This window comes from Condylostylus longicornis, unplaced genomic scaffold (assembly GCF_029603195.1).
Source record: "Condylostylus longicornis isolate FDR11 unplaced genomic scaffold, ASM2960319v2 ptg000031l, whole genome shotgun sequence".
NCBI classification, from domain to species: domain Eukaryota; kingdom Metazoa; phylum Arthropoda; class Insecta; order Diptera; family Dolichopodidae; genus Condylostylus; species Condylostylus longicornis.
This window is the reverse complement of record NW_026578000.1, coordinates 391,357-417,567: the sequence shown is the minus strand read 5'-3', so window position 1 is coordinate 417,567 and position 26,211 is coordinate 391,357. Positions and strand designations below refer to the sequence as shown.

The window sequence follows — 26,211 nt, the reverse complement described above, 5'->3', positions numbered from 1 at the left end:
TAAGTGTTTTTTTGTGATCACTGGGAGTCCGCAGATTCCGCCAATATGGTGATAATAGGCTGTAGCAAAAAATATTTTTGGAGATATTTAAAAAAATCTTTTGAAAAACTTTAAACGCGTTTTCTGGCCAAACTAGAAGAGATAGAGCGATTTTAAGTGATTTTTGTGATCACTGGGAGTCCGCAGATTCTGCCAATATGTGATAATAGGCTGTAGCAAAAATATTTTTGGAGATATTTAAAAAATCTTTTGAAAAACTTTAAACGCGTTTTCTGGCCAAACTAGAAGAGATAGAGCGATTTTAAGTGATTTTTGTGATCACTGGGGAGTCCGCAGATTCTGCCAATATATGATAATAGGCTGTAGAAAAAATATTTTTGGAGATATTTAAAAAAATCTTTTGAAAAACTTTAAACGCGTTTTCTAGCCAAACTAGAAGAAATAGAGCGATTTTAAGTGATTTTTGTGATCACTGGGAGTCCGCAGATTCGGCCAATATATGATAATAGGCTGTAGAAAAAATATTTTTGGAGATATTTAAAAAAATCTTTTGAAAAACTTTAAACGCGTTTTCTAGCCAAACTAGAAGAGATAGAGCGATTTTAAGTGATTTTTTGTGATCACTGGGAGTCCGCAGATTCTGCCAATATATTGATAATAGGCTGTAGAAAAAATATTTTTGGAGATTTTAAAAAAATCTTTTGCAAAACTTTAAACGCGTTTTGTGGCTAAACTAGAAGAGATAGAGCGATTTTAAGTGATTTTTGTGATCACTGGGAGTCCGCAGATTCTGCCAATATGTGATAAAAGGCTGTAGCAAAATATTTTTGGAGATATTTAAAAAAATCTTTTGAAAAACTTTAAACGCGTTTTCTGGCCAAACTAGAAGAGATAGAGCGATTTTAAGTGATTTTTGTGATCACTGGGAGTCCGCAGATTCTGCCAATATGCGATAATAGGCTGTAGCAAAAATATTTTTGGAGATATTTAAAAAAAATCTTTTGAAAAACTTTAAACGCGTTTTCTGGCCAAACTAGAAGAGATAGAACGATTTTAAGTGATTTTTGTGATCACTGGGAGTCCGCAGATTCTGCCAATATATGATAATAGGCTGTAGCAAAAATTTTTGGAGATATTTAAAAAAATCTTTTGAAAAACTTTAAACGCGTTTTCTGGCCAAACTAGAAGAGATAGAGCGATTTTAAGTGATTTTTGTGATCACTGGGAGTCCGCAGATTCTGCCAATATATGATAATAGGCCTGTAGAAAAAAATATTTTTGGAGATATTTAAAAAAATCTTTTGAAAAACTTAAAACGCGTTTTCTGGCCAAACTAGAAGAGATAGAGCGAATTTAAGTATTTTTTGTGATCACTGGGAGTCCGCAGATTCTGCCAATATGTGATAATAGGCTGTAGCAAAAATATTTTTGAACATATTTAAAAAAGTCTTTTAAAAAACTTTAAACGCGTTTTCTGGCCAAACTAGAAGAGATAGAGCGATTTTAAGTGATTTTTGTGATCACTGGGAGTCCGCAGATTCTGCCAATATATGATAATAGGCTGTAGAAAAAATATTTTTGGAGATATTTAAAAAAATCTTTTGAAAAACTTTAAACGCGTTTTTCTAGCCAAACTAGAAGAGATAGAGCGATTTTAAGTGATTTTTGTGATCACTGGGAGTCCGCAGATTCGGCCAATATGTGATAATAGGCTGTAGAAAAAATATTTTTGGAGATATTTAAAAAAATCTTTTGAAAAACTTTAAACGCGTTTTTCTAGCCAAACAAGAAGAGATAGAGCGATTTTAAGTGATTTTTTGTGATCACTGGGAGTCCGCAGATTCTGCCAATATATGATAATAGGCTGTTAGAAAAAATATTTTTGGAAATTTTAAAAAAATCTTTTGCAAAACTTTAAACGCGTTTCTGGCCTATAACTAGAAGAGATAGAGCGATTTTAAGTGTTGTGATCACTGGGAGTCCGCAGATTCCGCCAATATGTGATAATAGGCTGTAGCAAAAATGTTTTTGGAGATATTTAAAAAAATCTTTTGAAAAACTTTAAACGCGTTTTCTGGCCAAACTAGAAGAGATAGAGCGATTTTAAGTGATTTTTGTGATCACTGGGAGTCCGCAGATTCTGCCAATATATGATAATAGGCTGTAGAAAAAATATTTTTGGAGATATTTAAAAAAATCTTTTGAAAAACTTTAAACGCGTTTTCTGGCCAAACTAGAAGAAATAGAGCGATTTTAAGTGATTTTTGTGATCACTGGGAGTCCGCAGATTCGGCCAATATATGATAATAGGCTGTAGAAAAAATATTTTTGGAGATATTTAAAAAAATCTTTTGAAAAACTTTAAACGCGTTTTCTAGCCAAACTAGAAGAGATAGAGCGATTTTAAGTGATTTTTGTGATCACTGGGAGTCCGCAGATTCTGCCAATATATGATAATAGGCTGTAGAAAAAATATTTTTGGAGATTTTAAAAAAATCTTTTGCAAAACTTTAAACGCGTTTTCTGGCTAAACTAGAAGAGATAGAGCGATTTTAAGTGTTTTTTGTGATCACTGGGAGTCCGCAGATTCCGCCAATATGTGATAATAGGCTGTAGCAAAAATATTTTTGGAGATATTTAAAAAAATCTTTTGAAAAACTTTAAACGCGTTTTCTGGCCAAACTAGAAGAGATAGAGCGATTTTAAATGATTTTTGTGATCACTGGGAGTCCGCAGATTCTGCCAATATGTGATAATAGGCTGTAGCAAAAATATTTTTGGAGATATTTAAAAAAATCTTTTGAAAAACTTTAAACGCGTTTTCTGGCCAAACTAGAAGAGATAGAGCGATTTTAAGTGATTTTTGTGATCACTGGGAGTCCGCAGATTCTGCCAATATATGATAATAGGCTGTAGAAAAAATATTTTTGGAGATATTTAAAAAAATCTTTGGAAAAACTTTAAACGCGTTTTCTGGCCTAACTAGAAGAAATAGAGCGATTTTAAGTGATTTTTGTGATCACTGGGAGTCCGCAGATTCTGCCAATATGTGATAAAAGGCTGTAGCAAAAATATTTTTGGAGATATTTAAAAAAATCTTTTGAAAAACTTTAAACGCGTTTTCTGGCCAAACTAGAAGAGATAGAGCGATTTTAAGTGATTTTTGTGATCACTGGGAGTCCGCAGATTCTGCCAATATGTGATAATAGGCTGTAGCAAAAATATTTTTGGAGATATTTAAAAAAATCTTTTGAAAAACTTTAAACGCGTTTTCTAGCCAAACTAGAAGAGATAGAGCGATTTTAAGTGTTTTTTTTGTGATCACTGGGAGTCCGCAGATTCGGCCAATATAAGATAATAGGCTGTAGAAAAAATATTTTTGGAGATATTTAAAAAAATCTTTTGAAAAACTTTAAACGCGTTTTCTAGCCAAACTAGAAGAGATAGAGCGATTTTAAGTGATTTTTGTGATCACTGGGAGTCCGCAGATTCTGCCAATATGTGATAATAGGCTGTAGCAAAAATATTTTTGGAGATATTTAAAAAAATCTTTTGAAAAACTTTAAACGCGTTTTCTGGCCAAACTAGAAGAGATAGAACGATTTTAAGTGATTTTTGTGATCACTGGGAGTCCGCAGATTCTGCCAATATATGATAATAGGCTGTAGCAAAAATTTTTGGAGATATTTAAAAAAATCTTTTGAAAAACTTTAAACGCGTTTTCTGGCCAAACTAGAAGAGATAGAGCGATTTTAAGTGATTTGTGTGATCACTGGGAGTCCGCAGATTCTGCCAATATATGATAATAGGCTGTAGAAAAAATATTTTTGGAGATATTTAAAAAAATCTTTTGAAAAACTTTAAACGCGTTTTCTAGCCAAACTAGAAGAGATAGAGCGATTTTAAGTGATTTTTGTGATCACTGGGAGTCCGCAGATTCTGCCAATATATGATAATCGGCTGTAGAAAAATTTTTTTTGAACATATTTAAAAAAATCTTTTGCAAAACTTTAAACGTATTTTCTGGCTAAACTAGAAGAGATAGAGCGATTTTAAGTGTTTTTTGTGATCACTGGGAGTCCGCAGATTCTGCCAATATATTATAATCGGCTGTAGAAAAAATATTTTTGGAGATATTTAAAAAAATCTTTTGAAAAACTTTAAACGCGTTTTCTAGCCAAACTAGAAGAGATAGAGCGATTTTAAGTGATTTTTGTGATCACTGGGAGTCCGCAGATTCTGCCAATATATGATAATAGGCTGTAGAAAAAATATTTTTGGAGATATTTAAAAAAATCTTTTGAAAAACTTAAAACGCGTTTTCTGGCCAAACTAGAAGAGATAGAGCGAATTTAAGTATTTTTTGTGATCACTGGGAGTCCGCAGATTCTGCCAATATATGATAATAGGCTGTAGAAAAAATATTTTTGGAGATATTTAAAAAAATCTTTTGAAAAACTTTAAACGCGTTTTCTAGCCAAACTAGAAGAGATAGAGCGATTTTAAGTGATTTTTGTGATCACTGGGAGTCCGCAGATTCGGCCAATATGTGATAATAGGCTGTAGCAAAAATATTTTTGGAGATATTTACCAAAATCTTTTGAAAAACTTTAAACTCGTTTTCTGGCCAAACTAGAAGAGATAGAGCGATTTTAAGTGATTTTTGTGATCACTGGGAGTTCGCAGATTCTGCCAATATATGATAATCGGCTGTAGAAAAATTTTTTTTGAACATATTTAAAAAAATCTTTTGCAAAACTTTAAACGTATTTTCTGGCTAAACTAGAAGAGATAGAGCGATTTTAAGTGTTTTTTGTGATCACTGGGAGTCCGCAGATTCTGCCAATATATTATAATCGGCTGTAGAAAAAATATTTTTGGAGATATTTAAAAAAATCTTTTGCAAAACTTTAAATGCGTTTTCTGGTTAAACTGTAAGAGAAAGAACGATTTTAAGTGTTTTTTGTGATCACTGGGAGTTCACAGATTCTGCCAATATATGATAATAGGCTGTAGCAAAAATATTTTTGGAGATATTTAAAAAAATCTTTTGCAAAACTTTAAACGCGTTTTCTGGCCAAACTAGAAGAGATAGAGCGATTTGAAGTGATTTTTGTGATCACTGGGAGTCCGCAGATTCTGCCAATATATGATAATAGGCTGTAGAAAAAATATTTTTGGAGATATTTTAAGAAATCTTTTGCAAAACTTTAAACGCGTTTTCTGACTAAACTAGAAAAGATAGAGCGATTTAAGTTTTTTTGTGATCACTGGGAGTCCGCAGCTTCTGCCAATATATGATAATAGGCAGTAGAAAAAATATTTTTGGAGATATTTAAAAAAATCTTTTGAAAAACTTTAAACGCGTTTTCTGGCCTAACTAGAAGAAATAGAGCGAAAAATAAATGCGTTTTCTGGCTAAACTGGAAGAGATAGAACGATTTTAAGTGTTTTTTGTGATCACTAGGAGTTCACAGATTCTGCCAATATATGATAATAGGCTGTAGCAAAAATATTTTTGGAGATATTTAAAAAAATCTTTTGCAAAACTTTAAACGCGTTTTCTGGCCAAACTAGAAGAGATAGAGCGATTTTAAGTGATTTTTGTGATCACTGGGAGTCAGCAGATTCTGCCAATATGTGATAATAGGCTGTAGCAAAAATATTTTTGGAGATATTTAAAAAAATCTTTTGAAAAACTTTAAACGCGTTTTCTGGCCAAACTAGAAGAAATAGAGCGATTTTAAGTGATTTTTGTGATCACTGGGAGTCCGCAGATTCTGCCAATATATGTTAATATACTGTAGAAAAAATATTTTTGGAGATATTTTAAAAAATCTTTTGCAAAACTTTAAACGCGTTTTCTGACTAAACTAGAAAAGATAGAGCGATTTAAGTGATTTTTGTGATCACTGGGAGTCCGCAGATTCTGCCAATATGTGATAAAAGGCTGTAGCAAAAATATTTTTGGAGATATTTAAAAAAATCTTTTGAAAAACTTTAAACGCGTTTTCTGGCCAAACTAGAAGAGATAGAGCGATTTTAAGTGATTTTTGTGATCACTGTGAGTCCGCAGATTCTGCCAATATGTGATAATAGGCTGTAGCAAAAATATTTTTGGAGATATTTAAAAAAATCTTTTGCAAAACTTTAAATGCGTTTTCTGGCTAAACTGTAGGAGAAAGAACGATTTTAAGTGTTTTTTGTGATCACTAGGAGTCCGCAGATTCTGCCAATATATGATAATAGGCTGTAGCAAATATATTTTTGGAGATATTTAAAAAAATCTTTTGCAAAACTTTAAATGCGTTTTCTGGCTAAACTGGAAGAGATAGAACGATTTTAAGTGTTTTTTGTGATCACTAGGAGTTCACAGATTCTGCCAATATATGATAATAGGCTGTAGCAAAAACTTTAAACGCGTTTTCTGGGAGATAGAGTGATTTTAAGTGATTTTTGTGATCACTGGGAGTCCGCAGATTCTGCCAATATATGATAATAGGCTGTAGCAAAAATATTTTTGGAGATATTTAAAAAAATCTTTTGAAAAACTTTAAACGCGTTTTCTGGCCTAACTAGAAGAAATAGAGCGAAAAATAAATGCGTTTTCTGGCTAAACTGGAAGAGATAGAACGATTTTAAGTGTTTTTTGTGATCACTAGGAGTTCACAGATTCTGCCAATATATGATAATAGGCTGTAGCAAAAATATTTTTGGAGATATTTAAAAAAATCTTTTGCAAAACTTTAAACGCGTTTTCTGGCCAAACTAGAAGAGATAGAGCGATTTTAAGTGATTTTTGTGATCACTGGGAGTCAGCAGATTCTGCCAATATGTGATAATAGGCTGTAGCAAAAATATTTTTGGAGATATTTAAAAAAATCTTTTGAAAAACTTTAAACGCGTTTTCTGGCCAAACTAGAAGAAATAGAGCGAAAAATAAATGCGTTTTCTGGCTAAACTGGAAGAGATAGAACGATTTTAAGTGTTTTTTGTGATCACTGGGAGTCCGCAGATTCGGCCATATGTGATAATAGGCTGTAGCAAAAATATTTTTGGAGATATTTAAAAAAATCTTTTGCAAAACTTTAAACGCGTTTTCTGGCCAAACTAGAAGAGATAGAGCGATTTGAAGTGATTTTTGTGATCACTGGGAGTCCGCAGATTCTGCCAATATATGTTAATATACTGTAGAAAAAATATTTTTGGAGATATTTTAAAAAATCTTTTGCAAAACTTTAAACGCGTTTTCTGACTAAACTAGAAAAGATAGAGCGATTTAAGTGTTTTTGTGATCACTGGGAGTCCGCAGCTTCTGCCAATATATGATAATAGGCAGTAGAAAAAATATTTTTGGAGATATTTAAAAAAATCTTTTGAAAAACTTTAAACGCGTTTTCTGGCTAAACTGGAAGAGATAGAACGATTTTAAGTGTTTTTTGTGATCACTAGGAGTTCACAGATTCTGCCAATATATGATAATAGGCAGTAGAAAAAATATTTTTGGAGATATTTAAAAAAATCTTTTGAAAAACTTTAAACGCGTTTTCTGGCCTAACTAGAAGAAATAGAGCGAAAAATAAATGCGTTTTCTGGCTAAACTGGAAGAGATAGAACGATTTTAAGTGTTTTTTGTGATCACTAGGAGTTCACAGATTCTGCCAATATATGATAATAGGCTGTAGCAAAAATATTTTTGGAGATATTTAAAAAAATCTTTTGCAAAACTTTAAACGCGTTTTCTGGCCAAACTAGAAGAGATAGAGCGATTTTAAGTGATTTTTGTGATCACTGGGAGTGCGCAGATTCTGCCAATATGTGATAATAGGCTGTAGCAAAAATATTTTTGGAGATATTTAAAAAAATCTTTTAAAAAACTTTAAATGCGTTTTCTGGCTAAACTGGAAGAGATAGAACGATTTTAAGTGTTTTTTGTGATCACTAGGAGTTCACAGATTCTGCCAATATATGATAATAGGCAGTAGAAAAAATATTTTTGGAGATATTTAAAAAAATCTTTTGAAAAACTTTAAACGCGTTTTCTGGCCTAACTAGAAGAAATAGAGCGAAAAATAAATGCGTTTTCTGGCTAAACTGGAAGAGATAGAACGATTTTAAGTGTTTTTTGTGATCACTAGGAGTTCACAGATTCTGCCAATATGTGATAATAGGCTGTAGCAAAAATATTTTTGGAGATATTTAAAAAAATCTTTTGCAAAACTTTAAATGCGTTTTCTGGCTAAACTGTAGGAGAAAGAACGATTTTAAGTGTTTTTTGTGATCACTAGGAGTCCGCAGATTCTGCCAATATATGATAATAGGCTGTAGCAAATATATTTTTGGAGATATTTAAAAAAATCTTTTGCAAAACTTTAAATGCGTTTTCTGGCTAAACTGGAAGAGATAGAACGATTTTAAGTGTTTTTTGTGATCACTAGGAGTTCACAGATTCTGCCAATATATGATAATAGGCTGTAGCAAAAACTTTAAACGCGTTTTCTGGGAGATAGAGTGATTTTAAGTGATTTTTGTGATCACTGGGAGTCCGCAGATTCTGCCAATATATGATAATAGGCTGTAGCAAAAATATTTTTGGAGATATTTAAAAAAATCTTTTGAAAAACTTTAAACGCGTTTTCTGGCCTAACTAGAAGAAATAGAGCGAAAAATAAATGCGTTTTCTGGCTAAACTGGAAGAGATAGAACGATTTTAAGTGTTTTTTGTGATCACTAGGAGTTCACAGATTCTGCCAATATATGATAATAGGCTGTAGCAAAAATATTTTTGGAGATATTTAAAAAAATCTTTTGCAAAACTTTAAACGCGTTTTCTGGCCAAACTAGAAGAGATAGAGTGATTTTAAGTGATTTTTGTGATCACTGGGAGTCCGCAGATTCTGCCAATATATGATAATAGGCTGTAGCAAAAATATTTTTGGAGATATTTAAAAAAATCTTTTGAAAAACTTTAAACGCGTTTTCTGGCCTAACTAGAAGAAATAGAGCGAAAAATAAATGCGTTTTCTGGCTAAACTGGAAGAGATAGAACGATTTTAAGTGTTTTTTGTGATCACTGGGAGTCCGCAGATTCGGCCATATGTGATAATAGGCTGTAGCAAAAATATTTTTGGAGATATTTAAAAAAATCTTTTGCAAAACTTTAAACGCGTTTTCTGGCCAAACTAGAAGAGATAGAGCGATTTGAAGTGATTTTTGTGATCACTGGGAGTCCGCAGATTCTGCCAATATATGTTAATATACTGTAGAAAAAATATTTTTGGAGATATTTTAAAAAATCTTTTGCAAAACTTTAAACGCGTTTTCTGACTAAACTAGAAAAGATAGAGCGATTTAAGTGTTTTTGTGATCACTGGGAGTCCGCAGCTTCTGCCAATATATGATAATAGGCAGTAGAAAAAATATTTTTGGAGATATTTAAAAAAATCTTTTGAAAAACTTTAAACGCGTTTTCTGGCCTAACTAGAAGAAATAGAGCGAAAAATAAATGCGTTTTCTGGCTAAACTGGAAGAGATAGAACGATTTTAAGTGTTTTTTGTGATCACTAGGAGTTCACAGATTCTGCCAATATATGATAATAGGCAGTAGAAAAAATATTTTTGGAGATATTTAAAAAAATCTTTTGAAAAACTTTAAACGCGTTTTCTGGCCTAACTAGAAGAAATAGAGCGAAAAATAAATGCGTTTTCTGGCTAAACTGGAAGAGATAGAACGATTTTAAGTGTTTTTTGTGATCACTAGGAGTTCACAGATTCTGCCAATATATGATAATAGGCTGTAGCAAAAATATTTTTGGAGATATTTAAAAAAATCTTTTGCAAAACTTTAAACGCGTTTTCTGGCCAAACTAGAAGAGATAGAGCGATTTTAAGTGATTTTTGTGATCACTGGGAGTGCGCAGATTCTGCCAATATGTGATAATAGGCTGTAGCAAAAATATTTTTGGAGATATTTAAAAAAATCTTTTAAAAAACTTTAAACGCGTTTTCTGGCCAAACTAGAAGAGATAGAGCGATTTTAAGTGATTTTTGTGATCACTGGGAGTCCGCAGATTCTGCCAATATGTGATAAAAGGCTGTAGAAAAAATATTTTTGGAGATATTTAAAAAAATCTTTTGAAAAACTTTAAACGCGTTTTCTGGCCTAACTAGAAGAAATAGAGCGATTTTAAATGATTTTTGTGATCACTGGGAGTCCGCAGATTCTGCCAATATGTGATAAAAGGCTGTAGCAAAAATATTTTTGGAGATATTTAAAAAAATCTTTTGAAAAACTTTAAACGCGTTTTCTGGCCAAACTAGAAGAGATAGAGCGATTTTAAGTGATTTTTGTGATCACTGTGAGTCCGCAGATTCTGCCAATATGTGATAATAGGATGTAGCAAAAATATTTTTGGAGATATTTAAAAAAATCTTTTGCAAAACTTTAAATGCGTTTTCTGGCTAAACTGTAGGAGAAAGAACGATTTTGAGTGTTTTTTGTGATCACTAGGAGTCCGCAGATTCTGCCAATATATGATAATAGGCTGTAGCAAATATATTTTTGGAGATATTTAAAAAAATCTTTTGCAAAACTTTAAATGCGTTTTCTGGCTAAACTGGAAGAGATAGAACGATTTTAAGTGTTTTTTGTGATCACTAGGAGTTCACAGATTCTGCCAATATATGATAATAGGCTGTAGCAAAAACTTTAAACGCGTTTTCTGGGAGATAGAGTGATTTTAAGTGATTTTTGTGATCACTGGGAGTCCGCAGATTCTGCCAATATATGATAATAGGCTGTAGCAAAAATATTTTTGGAGATATTTAAAAAAATCTTTTGAAAAACTTTAAACGCGTTTTCTGGCCAAACTAGAAGAGATAGAGCGATTTTAAGTGATTTTTGTGATCACTGGGAGTCCGCAGATTCTGCCAATATATGATAATAGGCTGAAGCAAAAATATTTTTGGAGATATTTAAAAAAATCTTTTGCAAAACTTTAAACGCATTTTCTGGCCAAACTAGAAGAGATAGAGCGATTTTAAGTGTTTTTTGTGATCACTGGGAGTCCGCAGATTCTGCCAATATGTGATAATAGGCTGTAGAAAAAATATTTTTGGAGATATTTAAAAAAATCTTTTGAAAAACTTTAAACGCGTTTTCTGGCCAAACTAGAAGAGATAGAGCGATTTTTAGTGTTTTTTGTGATCACTGGGAGTCCGCAGATTCTGCCAATATGTGATAATAGGCTGTAGAAAAAATATTTTTGGAGATATTTAAAAAAATCTTTTGAAAAACTTTAAACGCGTTTTCTGGCCAAACTAGAAGAGATAGAGCGATTTTAAGTGTTTTTTGTGATCACTGGGAGTCCGCAGATTCTGCCAATATGTGGCAGTAGGCTGTAGCAAAAATATTTTTGGAGGTATTTAAAAAATCTTTTGAAAAACTTTAAACGCGTTTTCTGGCCTAACTAGAAGAAATAGAGCGATTTAAAGTGACTTTTTGTGATCACTGGGAGTCCGCAGATTCTGCCAATATGTGGCAGTAGGCTGTAGCAAAAATATTTTTGGAGGTATTTAAAAAATCTTTTGAAAAACTTTAAACGCGTTTTCTGGCCAAACTAGAAGAGATAGAGCGATTTTAAGTGATTTTTGTGATCACTGGGAGTCCGCAGATTCGGCCAATATGTTATAATAGGCTGTAGCAAAAATATTTTTGGAGATATTTAAAAAAATCTTTTGAAAAACTTTAAACGCGTTTTCTGGCCAAACTAGAAGAGATAGAGCGATTTTAAGTGATTTTTGTGATCATTGGGAGTCCGCAGATTCTGCCAATATATGATAATAGGCTGTAGAAAAAATATTTTTGGAGATATTTAAAAAAATCTTTTGAAAAACTTTAAACGCGTTTTCTAGCCAAACTAGAAGAGATAGAGCGATTTTAAGTGATTTTTGTGATCGCTGGGAGTCCGCAGATTCGGCCAATATGTTATAATAGGCTGTAGCAAAAATATTTTTGGAGATATTTAAAAAAATCTTTTGAAAAACTTTAAACGCGTTTTCTGGCCAAACTAGAAGAGATAGAGCGATTTTAAGTGATTTTTGTGATCACTGGGAGTTAGAATTCTGCCAATATATGATAATCGGCTGTAGAAAAAATTTTTTTGAACATATTTAAAAAAATCTTTTGCAAAACTTTAAACGTATTTTCTGGCTAAACTAGAAGAGATAGAGCGACTTTAAGTGTTTTTTGTGATCACTGGGAGTCCGCAGATTCTGCCAATATGTGATAATAGGCTGTAGCCAAAATATTTTTGGAGATATTTAAAAAAATCTTTTGAAAAACTTTAAACGCGTTTTCTGGCCAAACTAGAAGAGATAGAGCGATTTTAAGTGATTTTTGTGATCACTGGGAGTCCGCAGATTCGGCCAATATGTGATAATAGGCTGTAGCCAAAATATTTTTGGAGATATTTAAAAAAATCTTTTGAAAAACTTTAAACGCGTCTTCTGGCCTAACTAGAAGAAATAGAGCGATTTAAAGTGATTTTTGTGATCACTGGGAGTCCGCAGATTCTGATAATAGGCTGTAGCAAAAATATTTTTGGAGATATTTAAAAAAATCTTTTGAAAAACTTTAAACGCGTTTTCTGGCCAAACTACAAGAGATAGAGCGATTTTAAGTGTTTTTTGTAATCACTGGGAGTCCGCAGATTCGGCCATATGTGATAATAGGCCGTAGCAAAAATATTTTTGGAGTTATTTAAAAAAATCTTTTTCAAAACTTTAAACGCGTTTTCTGGCCAAACTAGAAGAGATAGAGCGATTTTAAGTGATTTTTGTGATCACTGGGAGTCCGCAGATTCTGCCAATATATGATAATAGGCTGTAGAAAAAATATTTTTGGAGATATTTAAAAAAATCTTTTGCAAAACTTTAAACGCGTTTTCTGGCTAAACTAGAAGAGATAGACCGATTTTAAGTGATTGTTGTGATCACTGGGCAAGAAGAAAAAATATTTGAAGAAAACAATAAATTTATTCTTAAATTCAATGTCTGTCTATACGGAATGTTTCGTATTTAGATGCACTGCTATATACTATTGTATAGGCCCTCATGATTGGACAAAACTTTTGTATGAAATCTTTTTTTTATTATATAAAATTTCAATTTTTTCGAGTTTTAGAGTCATGTAATTCCGAAATCTGAACATATTAGAACTGTTTTAGATATTTATCAGAAAGCTTTTATTTTGAAGTGCCCAAATCATATTTAATTGTGAGTCTTTCTTATACAGGTACGGCGTTATATTTAAAATTTAAAAAAGAATCAGTCAAGATTGACTTTAAGCCTCTGTTTAACTCCTAACCTGTTTAACAGTCAAATTCGTCTCCATACAAAAGTTTTGTCTACTCATTCGGGTCATGTAGAAACAAGACTATATAGCAATGCACTTAAATACGAAACCTCCCCTGCATATTGATTCTTTTTCTTAACATTGTTAATTGGGAATGTTTTCTTGTTTCCTAAATGATAAGATAAGAATACCTACAAGTACTGGCATTAATAATATTAATAAAAATCTTGAGACATTACAAGAGGTTTTATTCCAACAAAAAAAAAATTTTTTTGTTTGAATAAAATTTTTTTTTATGCACTCTAAAATATCGTCTCTGTTTGTTTATTTAATTAAGTCATCGTTACCTTGCGAAATGTTTTCATAAAGATGGAAGCAAAAAAAGGAAACAGATTTTAGGATCAAAGAATCCTTATTTCATTGTTGTTATTAAGTGGTATATAAGAATTTCTTGTGATTTTCACTTTCTTCTTCCAAATACATAGATTTTCATCATTAAATTCATCTCAAACGTATAGCGTTGGTGTTTTTGTAATGTAGTTAGGAGTAGACTTTTAATATCCTTGTAACAATAGCAAACTATTTAATGTTAAAATATTTAATATTGAATTAATTTTGAGCACTTTATGAACAAGTGTCAAATTGCAACATTATTTTTTATATTTCTTATACAATGACCATTTTATAATGATTTTCCGCCGAGATTTATACCGAACTCACATACAAACATAATGGACAATAGTTTAATGAGATAACAATTTAATTAACCCTTGGCTAGGCGCATGGTTTGAACATAATTTTAAATTAAAAAAACAATGTGTTGCAGAGCTTCAAACACTATCTCTGTTGCTACACTCTATCTGTATTTTTCTAGTTAAACTGGAGAACACTATTAGCTGTTCCCTACACTACTGGATTTTCTTAAAAATTAAAAAAAAATTTTTTTTTTGCAAATTAATTTGCCGACCACACTTTTACATATTTTGCGTCCAATTAACAACAAATGAATCGACTGATGATTTTGATTAAACATTATTCGGCATTAATCTCAGCTAAGACAAAAATTAATGGCTTTATTTTAAGAACTTTTATAATTATTTTAAAGTTGATTTGTAGCTTTAATTTATGATTTCTAGGTCAGGTATAGAAAAGAATTCTACTTTTCTTTTTATTTTCAGAAATTAATTTTTAAAAATTTTACTGTCGCCATCAGAGACTCCAAGCGAATAATTGTATGATTTTATTGATGCGCTTAATTAAGGGTTAAATAAGAACTGTTATATGTGTAATTAGAGTAGTTTTAAACAATAGTTTAATTGCATATTGCATTCTAAAGGACTTTTATATCATAACCACCTACAAAACCGATATGAAAATGTTATATGAGAAAGAACGAATAAATACAGAAATTTAGGAAAATTTTTACTATAAAATTTTTCAATTCATATTGTTGCCATATCCTGCTTTTAGAACATTGTGTTTTAAATAATAAATTAATTTTGAAAAAATTTCATTAGCAATAAATTCTTTTATTATGATTCTTAATAAATTGTTAAAGGTAATAAGGTCATAAACAATATTTTATGATTCTCATTCTTCTCTTTGTTTGAATTCACTTGCCTATATGATTAACAAATATACTAAAGCAAATTTTATATTTTAATTATCATAAATATCTTCTATGTATAAATGCAATATGATGCATGTATCCGGTTTCTTATGCAAATTATGATAAAATTTTTGAATAATTTTAAAAACAAAAAAATTTATTTTCCATATTAGTGTTTTCACATTGTTGTTATTATAGTCATCTCTTCGGGATTTCTTTTTCAATAATAAAATTTAACACACATCTCATATAGTCCCTAAATATTCAAAATTTAATACAATTTAAACAAAGATTACAATTCAAGACAACACTCTTTCCTAACGCAATTCAAATATAAAAAGTATTCAAGATATTCAAGTAGATTGACTGACTATAATAAGATATAAATTTTAACCTATACTTAATAAATATTAATGAAAAATTTTGAAAAAACCAAAATTATGTTTATATTTTATTTCAAAAATTAAGCTGTCATATTGCATAATCAAATTTTTTATAAATTTTAAAACAAAAATTATGTATGTGTACATCCTGCGTCCTTACAGTCCAAATTATATTTTCTAAGAATAAGAAAGGTACAAATATAAAATAAATTTCTTGGAAAGAAGAAAAAAAAATTAAATTTATTAAAGAAATAAAAAATTGGAAAAATTTCGTAGAATTTTTTATATGTATACTTGTTTTACTTTTCCCTCATTTCAATTTTATATGTGATCTTTAATATGTTTACATATATACAATCGTATAAAATTATACTGTAAATATTGAATTACACACAATATAATCACATAAAAAAATAACCAATGAAAATATAAATATTTTCTATATCCTTAAGGTAAATTTCCAGACGGTTTATATGAATTACAAACAAAAATACAACGTGTAGATTTTAAATTATGTGTTAAATAATTTCATGGGCCTCATGTTTTTTCAAACACATTTAACACGATTTACTGGCAAAATTACGAGATATAGACGAAAATATTATAATTATGGGTTACCATTATAATCTCATTGTAGCGCATAAAAAAAACTGAAAAAAATATAAGAATAGCATAAATTTTCTAGAAATTTTGTATTTTTCAAAAAAAAAAAGAAATTAAAAATTCTGAATTTGACGAACTGTATAACGAAAACTATGCCACACAACTAACTTATAGTGAAACCGAAAATAAAGAACAATCAATTACCTGTAAAACAATCCTCCGACGGTTACTCTATGTTCCATGGTTCTGAAATTATTTATATACAGAAAAAATCTCGTAACTTTTTTTTTCAATAGGCTGTAGTTCGAGAACGAGTATATCTGCACATTTTACACACTCTTCAAGCACTCATACAATTTTTGCTGGGATGTTTATTAAAAAATCATTCCTTATACTTATACTTATACTTATATTATGAATGAAACAAAATGCCTGGATATTTTTAAATTATTTTCGTTTCATAAATTATTTCAAGCTCGCTTAATTTCAGATAATGTGAGTCTATCTGAACCATCGTTTAATTTCATGCAGTTCTTTTAATAACAAATTAGTTGACATTTTTCTGTGATATTAGGCAAGTTTGACTGTAAAACAATAAAGAAGGTTCAATATTTTTATAATTATCAAAATGTAGGTCAACAAATTGAGATTAATTTCTATATATTGAAAATTTTTTTGAAAATTAATTTAAAATTTTTAGTTTAGAATTAAGAATTCAAAAAGTAGATAAAAAAATTTAAGGAAAAATTTTTTTGTGTCAAGTGCAGAAACGTCTATGTCGTTGAAAAAAAATATTGCAATATACAGAAAATATAAAATTTTTCATTTGAAATTTTCGCAATTAAAAATTTTACGGATTTGAAAAGTTATAAAAATATTTTAGTTCTCCTATACCTCAAATAATCCTTATATTAAGCATTTATCAATGAAAATATTTTCAATATTGAAAAAATTAAGCAATAAATAAAATTTTCAATAAAATTCAATAATTAAATTCATTTTTAAAAATTCTATTAATATTTTTGTTTAAACAAGATTTCAAAAAATTTCAGATAAATTTTTTCTAAAATTATATTGCATAAGTTTAGGCGAACCAAAAAGAAAATTATTGAATTTTATTTTTTACGCTAAAAAACAAATTAAAAGAGTGCTATAAAAATTTTTGTCTTTTTATACCCTGCACTTCGTGAAGGGTATATTAACTTTGGTATGGAGTTTGTAACTACTTGAAGGAGTCATCTGCGGTATGGACATATATATATATTCTTGCTCAGCGTAAAATTCTGCGTTGATTTAGACATGTCCGTCCGTCCGTCCGTCCGTCCGTCCGTCCGTCCGTCCGTCCGTCCGTCCGTCCGTCCGTCCGTCCGTCCGTCCGTCCGTCCGTCCGTCCGTCCGTCCGTCCGATCGCACGATAACTCAAAAACGAATAATGCAATCGACACCAAACTTTCACAAGTTGCTTCTTTTCTGCCAAGGACGAACCCTATTGTTATTGGACCAATTCGGACAACGGGTTCGGGTAGCTGCCATACAACTCAAAGAGTTTATTTTAATTATTTCAAAAACTAATAAAGGTACAAATATAAAATTTTGTATACATGTGTCCAATTACATTCTACATATGCTCTAAAAATTTTAATGAGATAGCTGCACCGGTTCGGGTGGCTGCCATACAACTCCAAAAGCAAATTTTTTATATTCGGCAAAATAATAAAGTCAGATTCATGAAACTTGGCAGTCGTGTGTCCAATTATAGGCCAAAGATATTTCTGAAGTTTTTGTGGAATTGCTTGACAGGTTCGAGTGGCTCCCATACAAGTCCAAAAGCTTATTTTAAGTATTTGGAAAAATAATAAAGTCAGATTCATGAAACTTGGCAGTTGTGTGCCCAATTATAGGTCAAAGATATTTCTGAAGTTTTGGTGGAATTGCTTGACAGGTTCGAGTAGCTCCCATACAAGTCCAAAAGCTTACTTTAAATATTTGAAAAAATAAAAAAGTTAGATTCGTGAAATTTGGCAGTTGTGTGTCCAATTATAGATCAGATATACCTGCGAAGTTTTATTGGAATTGCTTGACAGGTTCGGGTACCTGCCATACAACTCCAAAAGCTAATTTTAAATATTTGAAAAAGTACTAAAGTCAAATTCATGAAACTTGGCAGTTGTGTGTCCAATTATAGATCAGATATATTTGCGAAGTTTTAGTGAAATTGCTTGGCAGGTTCGGGTACCTGCCATACAACTCCAAAAGCTAATTTTAAATATTTGAAAAAATAATAAAGTCAAATTCACAAAACTTGGCAGTTGTGTGTCCAATTATAGATCAGATATATTTGCGAAGTTTCAGTGAAATTGCTTGGCAGGTTCGGGTATCTGCCATACAACTCCAAAAGCTAATTTTAAATATTTGGAAAAATAATAAAGACAGATTCATAAAACTTGGCAGTTGTGTGTCCAATTATAGGTCAAAGATATTTCTGAAGTTTTGGTGAAATTGCTTGACATGTTCGAGTAGCTCCCATACAAGTCTTAAAGCTTATTCTTAATATTTGGAAAAATAATAAAGTCAGATCCATGAAACTTGGCAGTTGTGTGTCCGATTATAGATCATATATATTTGTGAAGTTTTAGTGGAATTGCTTGACAGGTTCGGGTACCTGCCATACAACTCCAAAAGCTAATTTTAAATATTTGGAAAAATAATAAAGTCAAATTCATGAAACTTGGCAGTTGTGTGTCCAATTATAGATCAGATATATTACCGAAGTTTTAGTGGAATTGCTTGGCAGGTTCGGGTACCTGCCGTACAACTCCAAAAGCTAATTTTAAATATTTGGAAAAATAATTAAGTCAGATTCATGAAACTTGGTAGTTGTGTGTTCAGTTATAGGCCTGACATATCCGTGAAGTTTCTATAGAATGGTTTCACAGGTTTGAGTAATTGCTATACAACAATGAAAGGTGCAGGGTATAATTCAATCGGTTTATACCGACTGAAACGTTTTTACTTGTTTTTCATTCATTTCAATTTTCAATGTGTGTGTGTGAAAAATTAATTTTGTTACTTTCGTTAGATACCGTTATTCATGTAATATTTTCGCAATTCTGAAGCAAATGTTGTTTGAAAAAACTGTGGGTACATATTCATTCATATCATGATATATATACGTTACATATAATGAAATGATATATATATAATAAATATATATATATATATATATATATTGTAAATATTATGACACTTACGAAATTGTGGGAAGAAATTCCTTTTATATTGCAAATTTATTTAAAATCATAGTTTTACGATTAAATATTTTGGTATTTAAACATTTTTTTACAATCATCTGGAATGGAAATAAATGTTTCAAATAAAATAAAATTATATTGAGATTAAATATAACTCCTACATATATATGTATATATATATTTATATATATATATAAAAAAAAAATATATATATATATATATATATATAGGATATAAATATGCATATATTCTATAAATATATATACATACGAGATATAACCTCGTAGATATAACCTCTATATTTCTATTTCAGCATATTCATATATATATATTCATATATATATATATATATATATATATATATATAGGATATCCTACATATATATATCCTATATATACATATATATAGGATATATATGTATATATATATAAATATATATATATATATATATTCTATAAATATATACACATACGAGAAATAACCTCGTAGATATAACCTCTATATTTCTTTTTCAGCAGATTGTGCTAAAATATCTAAATTCAAAATGGCTATATGAAAATATTTTTTAAAATTTCAAAAACGTGAGTGTTTCACAATAATATTATAGTGTTGAGCTATTTATATAATTTAGTTATTAAAGATAGCTTGAATAAATTTCTTATTACTATTAAATAAAAAAAGGAATTAATAAATTCTATAAGGTAAAAAAATTTTATATTTATTAAGAAGGTCTCGGAATTTCATTAAATTTAAATAAAATATAAGAATTTATAAAAAATTGATAATCTTCTAATTCAGAAAATCTTTCTATGTTTGGTTAAGTATACCAAAACGATAATAAAGTAATAATATTATTTTGCGATATAGTTCGATATGTGAAGAAATTTTAAGGATGTACAATAATACATATAGAAATATGTATATACAATAATACATTATTTAAAATGAGATATATATAGAAATAGACAAAAAATAACGTGAAATTATTCTCCATTTTTTTGTAAATATACTTGATTTTTCTTATTCACAATTTCATTAATTTCTATTATTACTATTATTATTATTTGATCATATTTAATACAGAATGAATTTGATACCGAAATTTAATGCATAACATTATTACGATATTTTACCCTATGATATATTTAATTCACATCAGCTATATAAATTACAAATCTTAATTAATTTAAAATCTTTCAAAATATTTTCACTTCAAATTGAATTTTTCGATATTTTAATACGTGTAATTCTATATTTTCATAAAATTTAATAAAAAATTTAAAAAATTATTATGAATATCCTTAAGTAAGTCCTGTAGATTCAAGAAAAATAATATTATTTTTTTGTTCATTTTATTTATCAATCCAAAGTATAATTTTTACATAATATTTTTTTTACATTTAAATTTGAATATGAAAATTTTTTCGAATAATATGCATTTTAATTGGTTATTTATTTTACATTTTAAAGCATATTTTCATATTATATTTAATTAATTAAAAAACAATATTTTTCTCTTTATTTATATTAATTATCATATTAAATTTTTTAATAAAAAAATAAATTGGTTAACAAAATACAAAAATAATAAAAATAAAATATTTAGAGTTAGTAATAATAATAATAATTACAATATTATTAAGTTATTCCAAACAAAATATTCGAAAAACAGAAAAAATAAGCTATGCAAATTAAATAAAACAAAAAATAATTAAAATTCAAAAATATTAAATGCCAAAATTTAATTTGAAAATACAAAAAAAAAAAACAATTATTTCTAAAGTTAATAAAATTTCATTATTACAAATACAATTTATTACTAAATATAATTTTATAAATATTCGAATAATTAAAAAAAAAAACAAAATTTATTTTCGAAAATTATTTTTTTTCTTCTGTCTTATTCGAATTTTATAAAATAATTTTTTTTTTAATTATTTTCGTTTCGAAATTCCAATTTTCGAAAAAAATTTTTCGAATTTTCGAAAACAATTTTTCGGAGTTTTCCAAAAAAATTTTTCAACTTTTCCAAAAAAAAAATTTCGAATTTTCGGAACTTCGAAAAATTTCGAAAAATTTTCGAAATTTTTATTTCGAATCTTTTCGAATTTTTTGTTTTTGTCTTCCTTCTTTACGGTTTTGATGTTAATGCCCATAAAATACATGTTTTATCAGCTGATGTTGATAAAAATGAAAAATCTGTTGGATGCCAACGTCCCGATATCACTTTATCATTATGATGTGCAACAGTTACTGATGGCAATTGTAATGTTAAATCACCTTGTAAATCAGTTAACATTAATTTTTTATCATAACCAGCTGTTAATAAATAATATGCTGATGGTGAAAATCGTATAGACCTAAAAAAATATTAAATAAAAAATTCAAATTAATAAAAAATTATATTTAATTATAACTAATAATAATAATAATATAATAATTATTTTAATATTATACATATGATAAATTTACCTTATATCAGCTGTATGTGGTTTAAAACATTGTATTGGACGATTTCCTCTAATATCATATAAAACACATGAACTATCCTCATGACCAGATACTAATAAACGACCAGATGGATCAACACATACTGCTGCAACTGGACTACCATGTCTTATACCGGGTTGTGTTGATGGTGTTATTGTATTAACACATGATCTAGTACGTAAATCCCAAAATCGTATTGTTTTATCCTTAAAATATTTGAATATTTTGTTAAAAATTTTAGAATAATAAAAACTTTTTTTTTATAGAAATGTTTATTTTTAAATGGTTATATTTATATATCTAAATATGCATGTATATGTGTAGGTGATGTGTTTATTTTATTTAAAAAGGATATATTTTCTAATGCATATTTATTTTTCTAATGTTATTAAATTGTATATATCATGCATGCTCGTTTTAAATAAAATGTTTGGATTTTATAAAACTTTTATGAAATTAAATTTAAATAAGTAGAGAAATATTATATTACGTTCTATATATTCATACACATATAATCTACATTTAATATTATATTTAAATAATATAATGTGTATACTTACATGTGAACCTGATACAAACATTGCACCACCCCAATTATATAATGATAATATATGACCACTGTGACCGCTTAATGCTTGAAATGGTGTTGCAGTACCACAATCAGTTACATAAATTTTATTATCACCAGCTCCACCACTTATTAATAGGCTAGCTTTATTTGATGTATCCTCAATAAAACAGATATCACGTATTGTTCCATCATGCATTGTTAATTCAATTTCACGTCCTTCCAATTCTTTATTATCATCATTGTAACGCATTAATTTTATTGTTTTATCATTTGATCCAGTTGCAATTAATTCACCATCTGGTGACCAATCCATACAATATATTGATCCTTTATGATATTTTTGTTTTTCATATACAATTATCGGTTGATATGCAGTATGATCCTCTCTATATTGTATATAGAACAAATATGCATTTTAATAAAATATTGGAAAAAAAAAATTCCTATAGGGACAAAGTAATAACACTATATAATGTATATGCATATAAAAACAGCTTATATACTTAAATTGCATTGAGAATTTTTAATGCACAAATAAGAGTGACAAAAGTTGAAAATTTAAATTTTCATATAAGGAGTGAAACTCATTGTTTTATACAATTCATGCCGTCATTGCAACACACTTACAAATACTTGTAATAAATTTTTTATTATAAATAATTCGAGTTTTTAAACTTGAAAATTCAATTTGTATTTTTTATTTTATTTTTTTTTTTTTGCAATAATTTTCTGCAATTGAAATTACTGCACAGACAAGTTAAAGAAAAACTTGATTGAATTTCTATTTTAACTAAAAAATGTGATATTTTAAACTGAGAATCAAACTTGTTAACTAATTTAAACTTGAATAAAATTCCAATAATGAAAATATTAAAAATATTATACACTTTAATATTTCTGTATATATATATAACATACTAATATGAAGAGGAGACGTTATTACTTAAAAACTAGTTAAAAAATTATTAACAAACCTGATTTCAACTAAAGATGGATATTCACATATACGAAATGTTTTTGAATTTGAACCGACTGCATATAATTTTCCATTTGGATGAAATTCAGCACAACGTATTGCTTGGCAATCATCTAATGATGTCACAGCAACAAATTGAGGACGATCTGTATCTCCCTGTTGTACATTTTTTTGTTTGTTTTGTAAAAAAAAAAAATAAGAAAAATAAAATATTAAAAAAAATTTTCAATGAAATGAGATTACAAGTAAAGAGTAAAATAAAAAAATATTCAATTAAATTTAAAAAAAAAGATTTTTATCAAATTTATTGCATTTTCTAATAAGCAATAATGAGAGTCAAGCATAAATTTCTGTATGTAATTTATTTTACAAGCTCTTCGATTGCTTAATTTAATGTATATTTCGAATGTGCATAACAGACGCTATTTTACACATAACAGGTATTATGAATGATGAACCTATTTAACTGTTTGCAATATTCAAAATTAAAATTTAATTTAAATAAATTTAAATAAAGCTCAAATTTATTTATAATTCAATTAATAATTATTATTAATGCAATAATATTCTTGATTTAATAATTAGAATTTTCTGTATCTAATAATTGAAAAACGAAATTAATTACTAATCATAATTTACTTAGTAATGATCATAATTATTAATTAGTATATCACCTATTAATTAGTATATAGAAATTCTATATTAATTAATTATAATAATTATTAATACAATATACATTAATTTCAATAATATTTTAATAATTAATTCAATATACATATTTATATTTTGTTAATGAAAATGTTTTTTTTTTATTTGTTAATGATCTTAAATTTTTAAATGTTAATTTATATTTAATTAACATTATGATTATTTACTATAGAAATATAAATTAATTCACACCTGATAATGATAATTTTTCTTACAATGATTATTATTATTATTGTTATTATAATTACTATTATTATTATTTGTTATATCAATAAAATGTTGATTAACAGCTGTTAATAAATTATCCATTGAATAATGTTTATTTTTAATTTGATATAATGCTGATTTTTGTTTTGGAAAATTATGTTGTAATATTTTATTACTTATAATATTTTTATTACTAATATTAATATTATTATTATTGTTAGTTAACATTTTTTGTGTTATAAATGATTCTGGATGTTGTTGTATTATTGATGATTGTTTTAAATGATTATTATTTGTATTTCTAATATTAGTACTATTTGTATAAGAATGATTTTTATTATAATTATCATTAGTACAACAATTATAATGTTGTTGTTGTTGTTGTTGATATTGTTGTTGATATTGTTTATTATTATATTTTAATAATTCAGATGATACCATTGGATAATTATTAAATAAATTATTATCATTATGATAACGTAAATCATCAACAGAACGTGATACTAATAAATTTTTTTTATTTTTTTTATTAATCATATTATTATTATTATTAATATTAAATGGTATTAATGGTGCTACTGTTGATGATGATGATATTGATGATGATTGATTATAATGTTGTTGTAATAATTGTTCTTGTTGCTGTTGTTGTTGTTGTTGTTGACATTCAAAACAATCATTTAAATTAATATGATCTTTTAATAATGATGATCCTTTTTTATTATTATTATTATTATTATTATGATTTGATGAATTATGTAATATATTACAATTATTTATACCATTATGATTTCTAATACCATTTTCACTTAATTTATTAATTATATTTTAATATTTAAATGTAATACAATATAAATGAGAATTTATCCAATTTAAATGAGAGTTTATCCAATTTAAATGAGAGTTTATCCAATTTAAATGAGAATTTATCCAATTTAAATGAGAGTTTATCCAATTTAATATAATAAAAAATTTATTAATTATAATAATGAATATTAATTGTAATAATTATTATGATTTTTAAAATTTTTAATTTTTGTCAATATAATTAAAAAATTTTTTGTCAATTTATATTTCACAGTTCATAATTATTAGTTTATTTTTTGGTTTTTTATAAATGAGAATGTACATATATTATTAAATTACATGTTCCAATAATTATTTGAGATACACAAAATCATTGTTGCATATTAAAAATGTGTGTACAGAAAAAAATCAAAAATTACCATTTTTAGAATGGTAAAATTTAAAAGAGTGAAAGTCATTTATTTTTTTTTTTTTTTTTTTCGTTTTGTGACAGAGACAAAGTTAGAGACCGAAAAATAAATAAAAGAAAAAAAAAACAGAAAATAAAGAAAAATTAAATATATAAATAAATAAAAATTCAATATAATTTAAAGAGAGAGAGAGAGAGAAAGAGAGAGAAAAATAAAATAATAACAAAAATTTGAATCTGAAATTATAAAGACAACTGTTTTGTATTAAAAATAATGCTTATATATGTAAATATATATATAAAATTTTGTGTACATATAATAATGATAATGTTATAAAATTAAAATTAAAATGCAGAAACAAAAAAAAACAGAAAAATTTCACTTTATCTTTTTTGTTATTTTTCATACCATTGAATTTCAAAGTTACATTTATTATTACTATTACTATTATTGTTATTATTATCATCATTGTCAATTGAGCATAAATTTAATGTTGATGATAATGGTACTGCTGTTACTATTGCTGTTTTATTTGTTGTTATTCCTTGTATTGAATTCGATGATATTTTTTTTGATTCACATTTACTATTATTATTGCTATTCTTATTATTATTATTATTATTACGTGAATTAAAATATTTATTTTTTTTTTTTGATATATTATAATAATCACGATTCGATGATGATGATGAAATATCAGAGCATTTTGGTATATTTGAATCACAAATTATATTTCCATTATGAATCTAAAAAAATTTTTCATTTTTATATTATAGGTATATAAACACAATATACATACATATATAAATGCATATATAGAAAAAAAAAATTTTTTTTTCAT

General features: G+C 27.6%; 2 protein-coding genes across 3 annotated transcripts in view; one reads left to right on the top strand and one right to left on the bottom strand.

Annotated features, from left to right (window-relative positions):
* LOC129608237 (fibronectin type-III domain-containing protein 3A) overlaps positions 1-26,211 on the top strand; it is a 101,616-nt gene that overhangs the window by 15,367 nt on the left and 60,038 nt on the right. The window lies entirely within an intron of this gene.
* The window catches only part of LOC129608239 (probable WRKY transcription factor protein 1), a 47,397-nt gene continuing 42,501 nt past the window's right edge, over positions 21,316-26,211 (bottom strand). For both annotated transcript variants that reach the window (XM_055519611.1, XM_055519612.1), the window contains 4 exons: positions 23,237-23,394; positions 22,252-22,648; positions 21,674-21,897; positions 21,316-21,561 (listed from right to left, as the gene is read on the bottom strand). In XM_055519611.1, coding sequence (XP_055375586.1) covers positions 21,333-21,561; positions 21,674-21,897; positions 22,252-22,648; positions 23,237-23,394 — 1,008 coding nt within the window. In that variant the 3' untranslated portion in view covers positions 21,316-21,332. The remainder of the gene's footprint in view (positions 21,562-21,673; positions 21,898-22,251; positions 22,649-23,236; positions 23,395-26,211) is intronic.